Raw genomic sequence first — 17,504 nt, 5'->3', positions numbered from 1 at the left:
TGGAGGTGGATTCCCTACTGCGGAGAGGAGCAGTAGAGCCAGTCTGTGCAAACTTTCAGGACACAAGGTTCTATTCCAATTATTTCCTGGTACACAAGAAGAAGGGAGGATGGAGACCAATCCTGGATCTCCGATGCCTCAACTGTTCCATTTGCAAGCCAAAGTTCTGCATGGTCACACTTGCGACCATCATTCCCTTACTAGAAAAAGGCCAAGTGGGTTATGGCTCTTGATAAGCAAGACACCTGCTTCCACGTCAACATCCACATGACCCACAGATAGTTCCTGAGGTTCACGGTGGGTCCTTGGCACTTCTCATACAGGGTTCTCCCATTCAGACTTACCACTGCTCCAGCAGTCTTTACGTAGGTTTCCATGATAACAGTTCACCTACTTGGATGCCTGGCTGCTGGCAGCATGGTCCAAAATGGTAGCTCAAGAATTGATTTCCCAGCTCCTTCTACTCCTCTACTCTCTAGGGATGAGTGTGAAAGTCAAAAAATTGTCTTTGCATCCTATGCATTTCCTGGAGTTCATTGGCATACCCATCGACATGCACATGTGCTAATCTCCTGAAGGACAGGTTCCAGACACTGCTGGACTTGATCACTTCAGTGACATCCAGCCCCTCGGTCTCAGCCAGAACTTCTGTCCCTCTCCTAGGTCATATGGCAGTGTGCACAGATGTCAAGGCCTTCACTCTGTTCATGGCTTCTGCTGTCTACAACTATGGCTGCTCCCCTATGCACCAGCGCATGGACTCCATTCTTACCATTCCACAAGAAGTCATCTTCTCATTTCAATGGTGGACATATCCACTCCAAGTTTCCTCCAGAATGCCCTCTCTTCCATCCTTGCCTAGCATGACGATTATAAAGGATATGTGTCACTTGACGGCTGGGATGCTCACGTGGTAGATCACATGACACAGGGAACTTGGAACACTTGGGAACCCAGGATGCACATCAACACTCTGGAACTTAGGGTGGTACGCAGGGCATGCCATGCATTTTTACCGTCCATCCACTCTTGTCATGTTCTCATGTCAGACATCACCACTGCGGTTTACTACATAAACAAGCAAGGAGGGACAAGGTCCCCAGCACAGAGTGTGGAAGTGGTATGCTTGTGGAAGTGATGCTATGCACACCATATCCTATTGTCAGTGACCTATCTCCTGGGGACCCAGAATATGATTGCCGATGCGCTCAGCAGGAATTTCATGACCGACTACGAATAGGAGTTGGGTGACGTGGTAATCACTGATGTTTTTGGGTGTTGGGGACCCTGGTCAGGGATCTCTTTTCCTCTCATGCCAACAGCAAGTGCATCCAGTTACTCCTGGGTGCATTCTGTGCCAAAAAATTTAAAATTCTGCACACAATATTTTAAAATTCTGCAAATTTTATTTGTCAAAATAACACTACATAATCATGCCGGTTTCAATTATTTTGGTAATTTAGTTCAAAATGCTTGTCAGCAAGTATGTCTGTAACAATACAGACACACACGAAAATTCCCCCAGGAGTAGAGTTAAAGAAATCCCTATGACAACCCAGTTACTGTTTCTCTCCCCCTACCCCGAGGCTAGGGATCCACAAGAAGAAACAGCTTGATGCTTGGTAACAGGCTTGCATGGAGTTTCCTGCGTGCCACCCTCTCCTTCCCTTAGGGCATGCTGGGAACTACAGCTGCCAGGAACCTTCTAGCTCCCTCTCCTCCCCCCAGCAGTGTCTTCCTTGTGCGAGCTGGGCTCTGCTGGGTCCAGTGGCCGCTAGTGGCAGCTAGCAGCACTGCAGCCCATTTCTGTTGGGGGAAAAGAAATTCTGCACGCTTAATAATTTCTGTAAAATTCTGCTTTGCGCAGTGGTGCAGAATTCTCCCAGGTTTTGCCAGAGGGGACAGAGCCTGCCCCCTACCTCCTACCTGCCTCCTCAGAAACACCCCAAAGCCCTGCCCCTCCACACTGTGCATATCACAATAGCGAGCAAGAGGGACCGAGTGTCACAATCACACACACGACTGCCTATCCCCTCTCCACCCCCCTGCCAGCTGCTCTGGACGCCCAAATGGACTCGCCTGTACTGCCAGGGTGCTGCCACTCTTGTGGCTTCTCTTTGCTTTCCCATTAGAAGCCATTTTTCTGCAGGGAAGCAAAGAAATCAGTGGGGAACATGAATTCTGCGCATGCACAGTGATGCAGAATTCCCCCAGGAATAATCCAGTACTGTTCCAGGGGAGGGCTTGGTGACAATTCACAGGGCCACGCCTTGGTCATCAACTGGTCCGATCGTATAATTTACACCTTCCCTCCCCTACCACTCCTGTCCTATGTCCTTCACAAACTGTGACGAGAGAGAGTGACGGCCATCCCGATTGCCTCATTCTGGCCTCGCCAGTTCTGGTTTCCAACTCTTCTCCGCATGTCAAACCATCCTCCGCTTCCGATGTTCCAAGAACTGCTCACACAACGCAATGGCAGGTTCAGGCATCCTGATCCACGGACACTTCATTTGGGAGCTTGGTTTTTGGATGGACACCTCCAGTGGCACAGTAATGTTCATTGGCAGTGGGAAATGTCCTCTCGAGTAGCAGGAAGGATTCCATGAGATGATCCTACCAATTCGAATGGATATGTTTCACTTCCTGGGCCCAGCAGAAAGGTCTTGCTCCTGAGGCTGTGGGCATCCTGATGGTCTTAGACTACTTACTGTGTCTGATGGCCTCAGGGCTCGCTCTCAGCTCCATTAAAGTGCATGAAGCGGCTATCAGTGCTCTCCATCCTCCTGTGGAGGGGCATTTGGTTTTCACTCACCCTTTAACTGCCTGATTCTGGAAGGGCCTTGTATACAAATACCCTGCTGTTCAGCCTATTGTTCTTCAGTGGGACCTCTGCCTAGTCCTTATGGCATTGATGAGCTTGCCCTTTGAAACTCTGGCCTTTTGCTCCCTTTCTTTTCTTTCCATGAAGGTCATTTTCTTGGTCACTATTACCTCTGCAGAAAGGATTGGTGAACTGGGGCCATGATGGCCAATCCTCCTTTCACTACCTTCCATAAGGACAAAGTCTCATTGCACTTACATCCCATATCTTACTGAGAGTGGTTTCCTGCTTCTACCTCGACCAACCCATACATTTGCCCACCTTCCTTCCCAAACTGCACACCTCAAAGGAGGAACAACAGCTTCACTCCCTTAATATACATAGGGCCCTGGCCCCTTACCTACAGAGGACGAGACCATTCTGGAAGTGTCCTAAACTATTTATTGCCATAGCAGAGAGAATTCAGGGGCAGGCCTTGTTCACCCAGAGAATCTTGGAGCGGGTTCCACAGTGCAATCACTTGTCATGGCAGTCCCTACCAGGTGGGATATGGGCCCATTCCATGAGAGCACAAGCATCAACTATGGCCCTGGTCCATTATGTGCCCCTTATGAACATATATAAGCCAGCCACATGGAGTTCAGTGCATGCCTTTTTTTCCTCACTATGCCCTGGTGTAAGATTCTGTGATGGTTGCCTTGTTTGGTCCATCGGTCCTCCATTCTACTGTTCCATCATCATCCTCGCACCCTCCTCCTATCAAGGTACTGCTTGTTAATCATCCTTAGTGGAATACAATTGGGACCATCACTCAAAGAGGAGGTGTTTACTTACCTGTATTCCAATCCCTCCTTCCTTCACCTTTGCTCTGGATTTGGTAGATTAGTTGTGGAGAAGGAACTGAAGGTGTGGTCGGTCTGCCATGCCCTTTATTGCCTCTGGTGAAACCATGAAGTGGTACCAGGGTGCATGAGTGGACTGATGGACACTATTACTTTGAGAAGTTCCCGCTCTAGGCACATGGCATATGCAAATAACCCTCAGTAGAATATAGATAGGGACCACACATCTCAAAGAACCTCCTGTTACAGGTGAGTAACCTCCTCTTCACTTTTGCTTTCTTTTTAATTTGCTCTGTTTATGACTGTGACTGGTGCCTTGCCACACCATTTGGCACTTTCAGTACTCTGTGACCTTTGCCAGCTCCGTTTCATCACTGTTTAGATAGCTATTCCACTGGCAGGGTCTTTGCTTTTGACAGAGCCTAAGCCATTATTTCACTCCAGCTTCTGCCTGCTGTAAGGTCAGAAGTCAGATTTTTTCTGGTGTTCACAAACAGATGTCACCTCCAGTTCACATTGACTTAATTATAAGTAAATTTTACTAGAGAGATTGAAGAGGAAATTATGAACAAAATATATGTTAAGCAGCATATAACAGTGAGACAAACTATTCATTGTGGAAAGTTGGAGGTAGATAGGCTCTAAGCTTGGTTACACTGTTTGCTGGTTTTCCTTCGGGTGGCCTCATTATGTTCCCAGTCAGGGGCTGCACTGACCAATGCAGCTTGGAAAGTGAAACCTTCTCCTTATAGCAGCATGTGTTAAAGCTCTCACCTGCCCCTCCAGTTCTTCCATTCTGTGTTCCCATGTGTAACAAAGCAAGGCTACAAAAGGGAAGGAATGGTTCCCTCTGCCACCTGCGTTCCTTCCAGTCTTAACAGCAGATAGATGTGAACCTTTTTGGATCCTTCAGACCTAGAGCCTTCATTTAGAAGATTATAGTGCTTTATAGTGATTTAACAGTACACACTTTAGGGGCAATTAGAAGATAATTCCTGTGGCATTCAAACTTAGTAAAACTATCAGTATTTAAAATAAATGCTTATAGAATAATTTTCCAGCTCTGGAAGAATTTAATGATAGTTCTTTCAATGTGGAATTTATCCATTATCTCTCTTTCCTCCCTACAAGACAGATTTTTTTCCCTGTGCCTTTTTTATTACAAGATATAATTGAATCATACTGCTAAGGAAATATTTAAGGACCTGATTCAGAGGTCAATGAAGTCAGTGGAAAGATTCCCATTGACTTCAGGTGCCTTTGGGTCAGGCCCTGAGAGTTACCAGGGAGCTGTTTTTCTAAAAATTTTCAGCAGATGCAGTATCAATGTTAATATTCATTTTACTTTTAAAAATTATGCTTTTTAAGTAGTCAGTGAAATTCCAGAAATTCATTATGTTGTGCTTTATTGTAGGTGGTCTCATGGGACCTGTGAGAATGATTTCATCTGGGCACGAACTAACAACTGATTATGATGAAAAAACACTTCATGAATTGGGCTTTAAGGATATGCAGGTATTATCAGTGTAAAGATAAGACTTAAAGATAAAAAGATCATTTGGCATTCTGCTTTTGTCATGTGATGACCAGTAAGTGTATTAGGTGGTAAAATGTAAAATTCACTTTGGCAACATCTGACTGTTTTCTAAAACCATTATATTGTTTTCTGCTGTATAGCATAAATCCCCTTTACACCCAAAATAAAATTACAGTTAGTTCCTATTAACATACATTTACATTCTGCTGCTCTATTTCCTTACTGTTGTAAAAAGTAGTCATTGTTTAAAAAGGCACATTCTGAGTGTATTAGTAAATGTGAAGTAGTACGTGCTGAAGGATCAAAGTAAAATTTGGAACCATTTATCTTTTGTAGAGAAAAGCAGGGGCTGGTGAAAATAACATCAAACACTAAGATTTTGGCCAAATGGTCACAACTGTTTGATTTTATGAACAGGATAGTGCCTCAAAGCATTTTGACATGAGAGCAGGGAAAAGAGGGAGGGCAACAGCCATTGAAGCTGTCAAGAGTCTCCTTTCTCCCTTTTGATGCTGAAATCCAAAACATCCTGTAAACCAACTCTCAAAAGTCCAGAATCCCTGTCACATCGTCATTTATTATAAGGCCTATCAAGGCTTGCAGCCCAGATCAGCCTACTGCCCAGGACATGAGCAAGCTTCCTTAGAGTGTGAATCCAGCCCCAGTGCCTAAGAAAGATAGGACATGTCTACTTTGCAGGAAGGAGGATTAACCTTACAACCACTGCAGATTGGAGGACTCGACCTTGCACAACCCTTCCCTTTGTCACTCCTCCCTGTCAAAGAAAAAGGCAACTTTAGAGGATCTGACTCCTAAGTTTAGCATACATTTGAATTAATTACTTTTTAATTAATCACTCTGCTGCTTCCACCTTTCGTACTTACCGTGTCAGGCGAAATCAAAGTAAATCTCCAGTGCTGCCCAATGTATATCATTTTTGAATTGTGACATTCTGTTGAAACATAGTTAGATAAAGGATCAACAGTGAAGATATTAATGTATCGTCCAAAACCAGGTTCTTAATTCTATTCTTATTTATGAGATGTCTCTGGTTTAAAAAATGGCCATTGTAGTTGTGTTGTTAAAATAGTCTCTTTCTATCTCCTCCACCCGGCCTCCCCCCTTGTTTCTAGATGGTGTTTGTATCCTTGGGTGCACCACGGAGGGAGCGTAAAGGTGAAGGTGTTCAGCTTCCAGCATCTTGCCTACCTCCTCCTCAGAAGGACAACATTCCAATGCTTTTACTTTTGCAAGAACCTCATCTTACCACCCTTTTTGATTTGTTAGAGATGCTTGCATCTTTTAAACCTCCTTCTGGTGAAATGGCTATGGAAGATAGTGAGGTAATTTAGTGATCTTTGATTAGGATGACTGAATATGTCTAGTTTAATTTCTGTCTGATCTGTTACTTCTGATGGCCCCTGACCATGGTATCAAAACATCATATACATCTAATATTTCTATCTGTATATTTAATGTTGTATCTATAGATATAAATATATAAGCTTTTTATAATCAAAATGGTATTATATTATTTACTAGTTACTATAAAAAATGTATTGCTCTGGAAAGGATATGTACTACTGAAAACATGTATGGTGGTTAGTAAGGGGATTTGGCTTGAAAACATATTTTTAAAGATATATTGTACAACTCAGTGACTCATATTCATCTCTCGTATAAGTCCATATAAACCAATGGGATTTACATTGGGAATTTATTGGAATCAATAGTTGTGTATTTAAATCCGGGATTTATTTACACTGAATCTTTGTGCATGTCTTTATACTGTAGTGCATAAAGTAACTTAATTTTCTTCTGTTTCAGTGAGACCTGAACTATCATGCTGTATTTATAGATTTATTTAATAAACTTTAATTTGAGAATGAATTGCTTTTGTTTAAAATATTAATAAATAAATAAACTTCAAACCCTAAAATGTCAGTGAGGTTGCTTTTCTTAAGAAACTATGAATAGTAATAGATTTTTTTGTGTATGTTAGAGTGCAAGATGTGAAGAACTCCACCTTCATGCAGAAAACCTGTCCAGACGTGTCTGGGAACTGTTAATGCTTCTACCTACATGTCCTAACATGTTACAGGCATTCCAAAATATTTCAGATGAACAGGTCAGCCAACAGTGTTTGTTTTAAATGTATATAATCTGCAATTCAGTTAGACTTTTTACAGTTTACCCCAAATTGAATGATGATTGATCCAACAGAGTTAAGTAAAAAATAACCAATTTCTGCAAGGGGGACATTGTCTTGAATGAAAGGCAGAACAGTTTCAATAATAATAAATCAGGACAGGTCATAGAGACATATATATTCTCTGGCTTTGTCTTGGGTATAGTGAGAAAATAAATAAAGAAGGGACATTTTCACTTATTCTTCTCTTACTTTGTTGAAATAAAAATCAAAAGAAGCCTGTAGCTTTTCTAATTTAGTTTCCTGATTTGTGTCTTTAAAGGTAATGGGTTTTATTTAATAAGAATTAAATAAGTTAAATGATTAGTGAATGTTATCTCTGGTGACTTTACTGGTTCATGTTGAAATTAAATCTCATACATCTTGAGTTGTACAAAGCAGGTTGAAGCAATTTATTACTTTTTTTTCAAGAATTCTGTGGGTTTCATTTTAGAAGTAAATAACCTCAGATATACTTGATCCTAAAGCAATATTCTTGAACTCTAGCCTCCAAATTTTATGTGGCTTTAAAACTGAATCTTACAGTATTATTTGCCTTCCAGGTGCCTTGTTTTAAATCCCCCACTCCAGCTTTGCATAATTATAAAATACAATAGCAAGCAACCACCCACTGTTCTGGATGTGCTTAGATTAGGTTAAATTTAAAACTGGCATTAATTGAGGTGTGAATTTTTTTGTAATAATTTTGAATGGGAGAGAATTTAGAATTTTATATTTTGTTAAAACAATATGGAGGATGTTGGGTAACATATGATTCAATTTCAGTTATACTTTTTTGGGGGTAAATGTTGTTGGGATAATTATCTTGAATAAGTATCTTGAATTCTGAAGTACTTCTGAGCATTTTTAATGTAAAAAGAGCAAATGTGTGAATTTTAAGCAACTTTCCAGTATGAACCAACCACATGTACGTACACAGTTGAGTGTGTATAAAGTAACATGTTTTCTGATGTTTCAGAGATGATTGCTAATGAAAATAAAATGTTGGGTTATCATTTCAGTACCTGTTAATGGGCAGTAAAAAGTTCAGGTATGTGAGGGTCCCCCCTAATTGTAGCTGACTGAGGAAATTGTGAATAAGAGTTCTGGAAGATCACTCTTTAATTGTGATTGAATGTACCTGAGGAAAATAAAACACTAAGAACAAAACAAATTTAAATGAAAGAATTGTAAGAGGCAAAACTACTGGGATTTTTGCCAGCAAAAATGTATTTGGCTAAATGGAAGAATTTCCTTACTTTGCCAGCAATCCTCTTGTAACTCTTCGTGTCAGCAAGTAAGTAGATGTTAACGGCAAAGAGAGAAGCTGGCTGCAGGGGTCAAAATGTTTGATTTTCCCTGGATAAAATTAATTGGACAGATTATTTTATTCTTTGATTAGGTTGGATTAAGTAGTGGGGTCTGATTCTGCTTTCCTGTTTGCCTTTTTGATGGTCTTTTAATGTAACAATCATGTTTTGAAACTCAGGAATCTAGCATATTGAATACGTGTTGAAGAGACCGGGAGGAAGGGTGGGTAGAAAAGAATAGGTTATCCATTCTCTGCTGTGCTAACCAGCAGTCATCATACCCTTCACAAATTTATAAATGGACCTGCAGAGGTTCTCCCAAGATTTAGTGAAGGCAGGGAGAGGGAAAGCTGTCATATAATCCCAATGTACACATGTTTAAAATACTTTAAAAATAGAACTTAAATTGTTGTTTAGATATTATGATAGATTTTGTAACTGTGCAAGCTTGAACTAGGATCTGTTTTGCCATTGTCTCTTCAAATTACTTGCCATTGTCTCTTCAAAAATGCAATTACTTTTGCCTCTATGGTCAGGCCAACATTGGATTTAATTTTCTTAACTTTTTTTAAGGGTAATGATGGATTTAGTTGGAAGGATCTCCTGCGAATAAAAAGTGCCCATAAACTTTTGTATGCACTTGAAATCATTGAAGCTTTGGGCAAGCCTAACAGAAGAATAAGGCGAGAGTCTACGGTAATATAACTTCTTCTTATGTAGTAGAAAAATAAATGTTTTTGTTTCTAAATTCTTATGGGTGAAATGTTTATTACTTTAAATTCTAGTATTGATACAGTAATTTATTTTTCTGTTTATCCTCAGGGAAGTTATAGTGACCTTTATCCAGACTCAGATGATTCGAGTGAAGATCAAATAGAAAATAGTAAAAACACCTGGAGCTGCAAGGTTTGATTTACTTAAGTATTTTGTAATATGTAGTGTAGATTTTTCAAAATGACATAAAATGAAAGTTCTTTTAAGTTAGTATAAGATTTTAATATTTTGTTTCACTCCTTGGAGTCTCTCGATTTCAAGCTCATATCATTAGCGCATAATACTTTTTGCATTAGGACACTGTCAGGAAATCCCAGTTCCTGGGCCTAAATGATTAATGAAAAATAAAATTCTTATCTAATTTCAGTGTTTTTTGCCAAAAGTCACGCCTCTCAGTTTATTATATTTTTATGCAAATTTTTCTCATGTCCTTAAAAAAATAAGTAACAGCATAATTTATCAGTGTTTTATTTCTGATTTTAATTGTGTATCTTGTAACTTAGACAAGGAGTTTTAAAAACATTATGTACCTGATTTTTCTTACATTATCGTAATTTACTTACAGTTTGTTGCTGCTGGAGGGCTTCAACAATTGTTAGAAATTTTTAATTCGGGAATTCTAGAGCCTAAAGAGCAGGAACCATGGACTGTGGTAGGTGACAAGTCAGTGTTTACCAGCTATAAGATAGTTATCCCATTTGAGTGCTTCCATTGCTAGCAGCCTTTTTTATATTTACTTGCACCTTTTCTGTAGAAAAAAGAGAAGAAATGAACAGTATAAAATGAACAATGAAAAGTATTGCTGATAAGCCAATTATTGTGTATTGAAAGTTGTTTATTGAGTGCTTCCATCTGTAATGGATACAAACCAGCTGCTAAATTGATGCCAATAAACACTAATTGTACAATGTAGTATTCTTTTTTTGGGAAATGTAAATTGTTGGAATAATTGCAGTTTTAATCTCCCTTTTAAAAACATTACTATTTTTATCATTCTGACTTTTTGCTATTTTGTGACCACACTTTTATATCTTTTCTGTATGTTATTTTATTTATTATTTTTTTCTGTAGTCCTAAGAAAAAATGTGCTGGTTTGTAGAACTAAAAAATAATACACCCCCCCCTAACGCCCAGATTGAAAACTAGTTTCTGGATTCATACATGCGGAGCTTTGCATCTGCACAGACCTGACTATGGGATCAGAGCTTAAGTTTGCAATAACATGGTCAGAATATTGGAAAACAAAAGTATATTTAAAAGGGGGGTTGATCAGTGGTTTCAAGGGGAAACCTGTACTTCTCAATCTTACTTTAAAGCAGTATTGTGTTTATTTCTTGGTACATAACCCATTGTTGGCACTGAGAGAAATCACTACCACTACAGTCAAGGGGTTTATAAGGAAATTCCCTAACAGTGCACACTGGTGTTAGTCCATTTAATATATTTTGTTCATTCATTTCATTTTGTTTCCATTTTCACTAGAAAGTTTAGTAGTGATTGGATGTCTAACATAGTGAATGCCAGAGAAAATGAGGTAGGATCTGAGACTAAAATAGGGAAAGAACAAGTTAAAAATTACTTAGACAAATTAGATGTCTTCAAATCATCAGGGCCTGATGAAATACATCCAAGAATACTCAAGGTGCAGACTGAGGAGATGTCTGAGCCATTAATGATTATCTTTGAAAACTCATGGAAGATGGTAGAGATTCCAGACGGCTGTAAAAGGGCAAATATAGAGCCAATCTATAAAAAGGGGAATAAGTACAACCTTGGGGAATAATAGGCCAATCAGTTTAACTTCAGTACCTGGAAAGATAATGAAGCAAATAATTAAGCAATCAATTTGCAAACACCTAGAAGTTAATAAGGTGATAAGTAACAATCAGCATGGATTTGTCAAGAACAAATCATGTCAAACCAACCTAATAGCTTTCTTTGACAGAGTAACAAGCCTTGTGGATAGAGAGGAAGCAGTAGATGCTGTCTATTTTGACTTTAGGGCTTTTGATACTGTCTTGCATGATCTTCTCATAAACAAATTAGGGAAATACAATTCCCTGTTCATCTATCCACTATAAGATGGGCGCATAACTGGTTGGAAAACCGTTCCCAGAGCACAGTTATCAGTGATTCACAGTCAAGCTGGAAGGACATTTTGCATGGGGTACTGCAGGGATCACTCCTGCTTCCAGTTCTGTTCAGTATCTTCACTAGTGATTTAAATAATGGATAGAGAGTACACTTACAAAGTTTGCAGATGATACCAAGCTGCCCCATGAGGGAAGTCTGAAAAAAATTGAGTTTGTTTAGTCTGGAGAAGAGAAGACTGAAGGGTGGACATGATAACAGTTTTCAAGTACATAAAAGATTGTTACAAGGAGGAGGGAGAAAAATTGTTCTTTTTAACCTCTGAGGATAGGGCAGGAACCAATGGGCTTAAATTGCAGCAAGGGAGGTTTAGGTTGGATATTAGGAAAAAATTCCGAAGTTTCAGGGTAGTTAAGCATTGGGATAAATTGTCTTGGGAGATTGTGGAATCTCTGTCACGGGAGGTTTTTAAGAATAGGTTAAACGCCTTTAGAGATAAGATAATGCTCAGTCCTGCCTTGACTGCAGGGGACTGGGCTAGAGTTACCTCTTGAATTCCCTTCTAGTTGTATGATTCTATGAAATTCTGTATCTTATCATCACTATTCATCTATCCATTAATGTGAGATAAACTCTCCTTATGTTGGTTATTACTTTGCAGTTTGGATTTCTTTTCAGTCTGTGTTTGTTAGACTGAGTTTGTTTTATCTGTTTGTTTTCAGTGTGAGCATTTTGTCATGTTGTAAATATAAAGTGTCATGGCTTGTGTATGTTTCAGTGTTTAGGATATTTAAAGTATCTCACACTTAAAAAAAGTAGCTTTATTTTTTATGGAAGGAGAATATTTTTGAGCTTTGTTTTTTCAGTTTTTTTCTCTTTCGAATCTGTATAAATACTTGTGATATACACTTCTCTAACTCTCTCATGATGCTTCGCATCTGTTGGTGCTCTCTCTGGAGCAGGTTTCAGAGTAACAGCCGTGTTAGTCTGTATTCGCAAAAAGAAAAGGAGTACTTGTGGCACCTTAGAGACTAACCAATTGATTTGAGCATGAGCTTTCGTGAGCTACAGCAGTGAGCTGTAGCTCATGAAAGCTCATGCTCAAATCAATTGGTTAGTCTCTAAGGTGCCACAAGTACTCCTTTTCTCTCTGGAGCAGTGTGAGGAGAAGGGAGATGCTGTGTATTTCTCTCCATTCCCAGCATAAGCCGAAGAGTCTATTAGTGCCTTAGTTGATCTTGCATTTAGGTTTGCAAGGGGAGGAGTGGCAAATTGCAACTAAGGCACTGATCCTTCAAATAAATATTCTAGTGTAGACTCCTGCACGTGTGCAAAGTCTTATAGATTCAGTGGGATTCTGAATGGGTATAGAGAGCTATGCTAGTGTATCTGTTTGTACGATCTGGGCCTATGATTGTGTTAGTTTCACTTGTATCGTACAACTCCTGCTGGTTGTGCTGGGCAAATGTACATGCAGGAGTAATAGTACATGTGAGATCTTGGAGATCAGAGTCCCAGAAGGAAATAGGAGGAACAAAAAATCAGAAATTACTGAGTGAATCAGAAGTTTTCATCTCTTTGTGATGATACTACAATACAAAATGGTATTTTTAATGTAGTTTGTCTCTACATAAGTAATTGTTTAATTTAAAAGAGTAACAAGCCATGTTAAATATTGCTTTCTGAGTTAAATGTAAGTGCCTAAAATGCTGTAGGCTGTAAAACTGAATCTTCTGCACAGAATATCATATCATCTCGTAACTGTACCTGTAATTTGGACTAGTTCTTGAAAATACTCTCTTCGTAAGAAATAAAAGATTTTAATACCAGCCCCAGTTTCTGTAATGTCTAGTACAAGTCTTGTTAGCTCTTGCCAATTAGTGCTTTAGTTGTTAGCTTTGTAGGACATTTTCGTTTTGTGTTTCAAGTTCCAGAATAGACAAAGAATTACTAGAATTTGTGAAAAAGGAAAATTGCATTTTCTTCTTATCCACAGTGGCAGCTAGACTGTCTTGCTTGCTTGCTGAAGTTGATATGCCAGTTTGCAGTAGACCCCTCAGATTTGGATTTAGCTTATCATGATGTCTTTGCCTGGTCTGGTGTAGCAGAGAGTCACAGGAAAAGAACTTGGCCAGGGAAATCAAGGAAGACGGCAGGAGATCATGTAAAGGGCCTTCATATACCTCGTCTCACAGAGGTAAGAAACAAACTATATATACATACAAATACCCACATGCTGTAGGGGAGATGTTTTCTTTTATCAATCAAAGGGGGATGTGAAGTGAAAAATATTATTACTTTTTAATCAAATGAGGAAATAGCGTATTGAAAAACAATTATTAAAAAATGAATCTAAACGACATATCAGGAAATAACATAATTAACTAAAATTAGATTAAAGATGTGCAGTTTTAAAAAAGCTAGACTTTCAAGTTTATGTGCAGAATGTCCCAAAGACACAGAGTAAATGGGTATTTCTGAATGTTTCTGATGATTACTTTTTATGTTTTGTTTCAAGTATCAGAGGGGTAGCCGAGTTAGTCTGTATCCACGAAAACTATAAGGATTCTGCTGGCACCTTAAAGATTAACAGACTTATTTGGGCCTAAGCTTTCGTGATCCATGCATCTGAAGAAGTGGGTTCTTTACCCACGAAAGCTTATGCCCAAATAAATCTATTAGTTGTTAAGGCGCCACCGTACTCCTCATTGTTTTTATGTTTTGTTTCCTCCATCAATTCCTGCTTTGGAAGATGGCCCATCACACCTGGTGTTGAACAGTGCTAGAACCTACCTGTTAAGTCCCTATTATTCTTCCACCCCCAACAGTAACCTTTTTTTAAGCTTGGTTTTCATATTATATTTTACATGCTAAAGGGGACAACATATTAATAATGTTAAAAACAGTGAACTGTTGGAAGATAGGGATTTTGGTCCTGCTATAAGTGAGAATTACAATGCAAAACTGTGTGTTTACTGCCAGTGTGTCTTGTATAGTCACTCACCCGTGCAGTTTTTGGTTTGTTTTAAAATTGACATAATGAGTATAATCTAACCCCATGGTTATATTAACTTTTTTCTTTTAACTTCAATTTTTAAAGGTATTCCTTGTACTTGTCCAGGGAACAAGTTTGATTCAGCGACTTATGTCAGTTGCTTATACGTATGACAACTTGGCGCCTAGGTACAATAACTTTTTATTTATGTAGTAAGGTTTAAAAAATGTATGCATTTTCATGATAGCTTTAAACTTAAATCTATGGTTTTTCAAAGGTCAGAAATGAATAAAGGGTATGAAACATAAACTAAACTATGGTTGTATAGTTCCTCTCATTAATTTAGGCAAGTGGTTCTCAAACTTATTTCACATGATGGACCACAGTATGATCCTTTCATGAACCATCTCGCCTCCCAGAGCCACTTCTGTGCACTCTCTGCAGCTGTTACAGGTCTTGATTACAGGACAGTATGAAGGAGAAAAGATTAAAATAAATTTGCTTGAACGCTATGTGTCCTTTTCCTGTGCCCATTCGCTATTTGGTGTTGATAATGTGTGTGTACACTTACGTACGATGCCACCTGAGGACTACATTTTGACACTTATTGTTTTGGCTTATTTAGATGTACCTTCTGTATTTGTTGTATAAGGTTGTATCAAAAAACTTACAATTGTTGGTAATATGTGGTAGCACCAGAAAGAAAAGCACCTTTACTTTTTGATTCCAGCTTGAGTTTTCAGGCCCAATAGTTAGAAAAACTGTCTTATTTATAAACTGAAATGAATTTATGTGGAAGCTATTGAGTGACAATAAACATGGAATCCTATAATGCCATTATAGTCACATCTGAGAGTAAAATTACTTTTAAAATTATACTTTATGAGAGGAAGAATATATTTTAAGTGAATATGAGAAAAGTACATTTTCAGTTCTTACATTTTCAGGTATAATATATTTATTTTGTTCTGTAGTAACATTTAATTGGTTTGATTTTCTTCCTGCACAGGGTGTTGAAAGCTCAGTCTGATCACAGGTCAAGACATGAAGGTTAGTGCTGTAGAAAATAGTTAATTTTTATTAATTGATCATAGCAAAAATATCATACAACTATTACAGACCATGGGTTTGATTCATCCCAGCTAATGCAGTTGAAAGGACGGAAGAATCCCATGCACCGCTACAGACTAGGGACCGAATGGTTAGGCAGCAGTTCTGCAGAAAAGGACCTAGGGGTTACAGTGGACAAGAAGCTGGATATGAGTCAACAGTGTGCCCTTGTTGCCAAGAAGGCCAGTGGCATTTTGGGCTGTGTAAGAAGGGGCATTGCCAGCAGATTGAGGGACATTGGCGAGGCCTCATCTGGAGTACTGTGTCCAGTTTTGGGCCCCACACTACAAGAAGGATGTGAAAAAATTGGAAAGCATCCAGCGGAGGGCAACAAAAATGATTAGGGAACTGGAACCTTGACTTATGAGGAGAGGCTGAGGGAACTGGGATTGTTTAGTCTGCAGAAGAGAAGAATGAGGGGGGAATTTGATAGCTGCTTTCAACTACCTGAAAGGGGGTTCCAAAGAGGATGGCTCTAGACTGTTCTCAGATGACAGAACAAGGAGTAATGGTCTCAAGTTGCAGTGGGGGAGGTTTGGGTTGGATATTAGGAAAAACTTTTTCACTAGGAGGGAGGGTGGTGAAGCGCTGGAATGGGTTACCTAGGGAGGTGATGGAATCTCCTTCCTTTGAGGTTTTTAAGGTCATGCTTGACAAAGCCCTGGCTGGGATGATTTAGTTGGGGATTGGTCCTGGTTTGAGCAAGGGGTTGGACTAGATGACTTCCTGAGATCCCTTCCAACCCTGATATTCTATGATTCTGTGTGTTCCCTTGTGTCACTGGAGCTGCTTTGCCCTAGGTGGGGATTCACATCCCCAGAGCAAGGCAGATAGTATTTGCACCACAAATCTCCCCTGGAGCTTCTTTTAGACAAGTACAAAGTTTCAACCCGAGGCTCAGTCTACAGAAGAGTCCTGCCTGAGAGAGCTGCTTGAGGGAATTGTTGCCTTCCAAATAGGTTCACATTAAGACTGTAAAAGTGACATGAATATTCACCTGTATTTTGACTGGCAGCAGTCTTTGACTCCACCAGCAATCCCCCCATACCTCCCTAAGATTATTCCTGTGAGAATTCTTTGTATAGGAGCCATTGTCAAGTTACAGCTTGTATGTTCACAAATACACAGGCATCTCCCCTTAGCCTTAGGCCTTGTTCTGGACTCCTCCTCTGTATCCTGTCACCAAGGGCCTGAGAGTGGTGTATCTGTAGATTTTGGAGCCAGAATTCTGACATCCTGTGTGTGTCACCTGCCAGAAATTGGCCCTTAGCTGGTGGGAAGAGAGGAGTAGGGAAAGCTGAGCTGGTTCAGGGAGTGCCATAATTTAGTGCTGATATGGTCTATCAGCAAATTACCTCCCACCTCTTGAGCAGTGAGGAAGCAGGGAAGGAATTGTGCCTCAGAATGATGTCTCATTAGTATAGTGTAATTAAGAAAGAGAATCAACATTTAGTAACCAAATGGATATATTACTTCAGCTTTGGTGGCATCCTAAATGCCAAAATGAGGGTCCTTTGTCACTCAGTATCACAAGTGAGAGAGAGATGTTATATGCTTTTGTCCTTTGTGACTGTTCAACCCAAAAAGCTTTTTAATGTAGAAATTACATGGTGACTTTATTCCACCTCTTATCCCTTTAGTTACTCATTATTCAATGTGGCTCTTGGTGAGTTGGGCCCACTGCTGTTCTTTGGTGAAATCCAGCCTGGCAGATAGTGATCATTTACAAGATTGGCTAAAGAAACTTACCCTTCTTATTCCAGAGGTAAGATAATGGAAAGATCATTGCATATTAGTTAATAATTCATATGGACAAAATCCAGCCCTAGTGTC

General features: G+C 39.4%; 1 protein-coding gene across 3 annotated transcripts in view; it reads left to right on the top strand.

Annotated features, from left to right (window-relative positions):
- The window catches only part of USP34 (ubiquitin specific peptidase 34), a 272,897-nt gene that overhangs the window by 138,811 nt on the left and 116,582 nt on the right, over positions 1-17,504 (top strand). For all 3 annotated transcript variants that reach the window (XM_048842772.2, XM_048842773.2, XM_048842771.2), the window contains 10 exons: positions 5,081-5,181; positions 6,337-6,546; positions 7,206-7,331; positions 9,275-9,397; positions 9,524-9,607; positions 10,041-10,127; positions 13,563-13,763; positions 14,667-14,749; positions 15,571-15,611; positions 17,312-17,436. In XM_048842772.2, the coding sequence (XP_048698729.1) occupies positions 5,081-5,181; positions 6,337-6,546; positions 7,206-7,331; positions 9,275-9,397; positions 9,524-9,607; positions 10,041-10,127; positions 13,563-13,763; positions 14,667-14,749; positions 15,571-15,611; positions 17,312-17,436 (1,181 nt within the window). The remainder of the gene's footprint in view (positions 1-5,080; positions 5,182-6,336; positions 6,547-7,205; positions 7,332-9,274; positions 9,398-9,523; positions 9,608-10,040; positions 10,128-13,562; positions 13,764-14,666; positions 14,750-15,570; positions 15,612-17,311; positions 17,437-17,504) is intronic.

The sequence above is a fragment of the Caretta caretta genome, chromosome 3 (genome assembly GCF_965140235.1).
Source record: "Caretta caretta isolate rCarCar2 chromosome 3, rCarCar1.hap1, whole genome shotgun sequence".
Lineage (NCBI taxonomy): Eukaryota > Metazoa > Chordata > Testudines > Cheloniidae > Caretta > Caretta caretta.
This window is presented reverse-complemented; position numbering and strand designations above follow the sequence as displayed.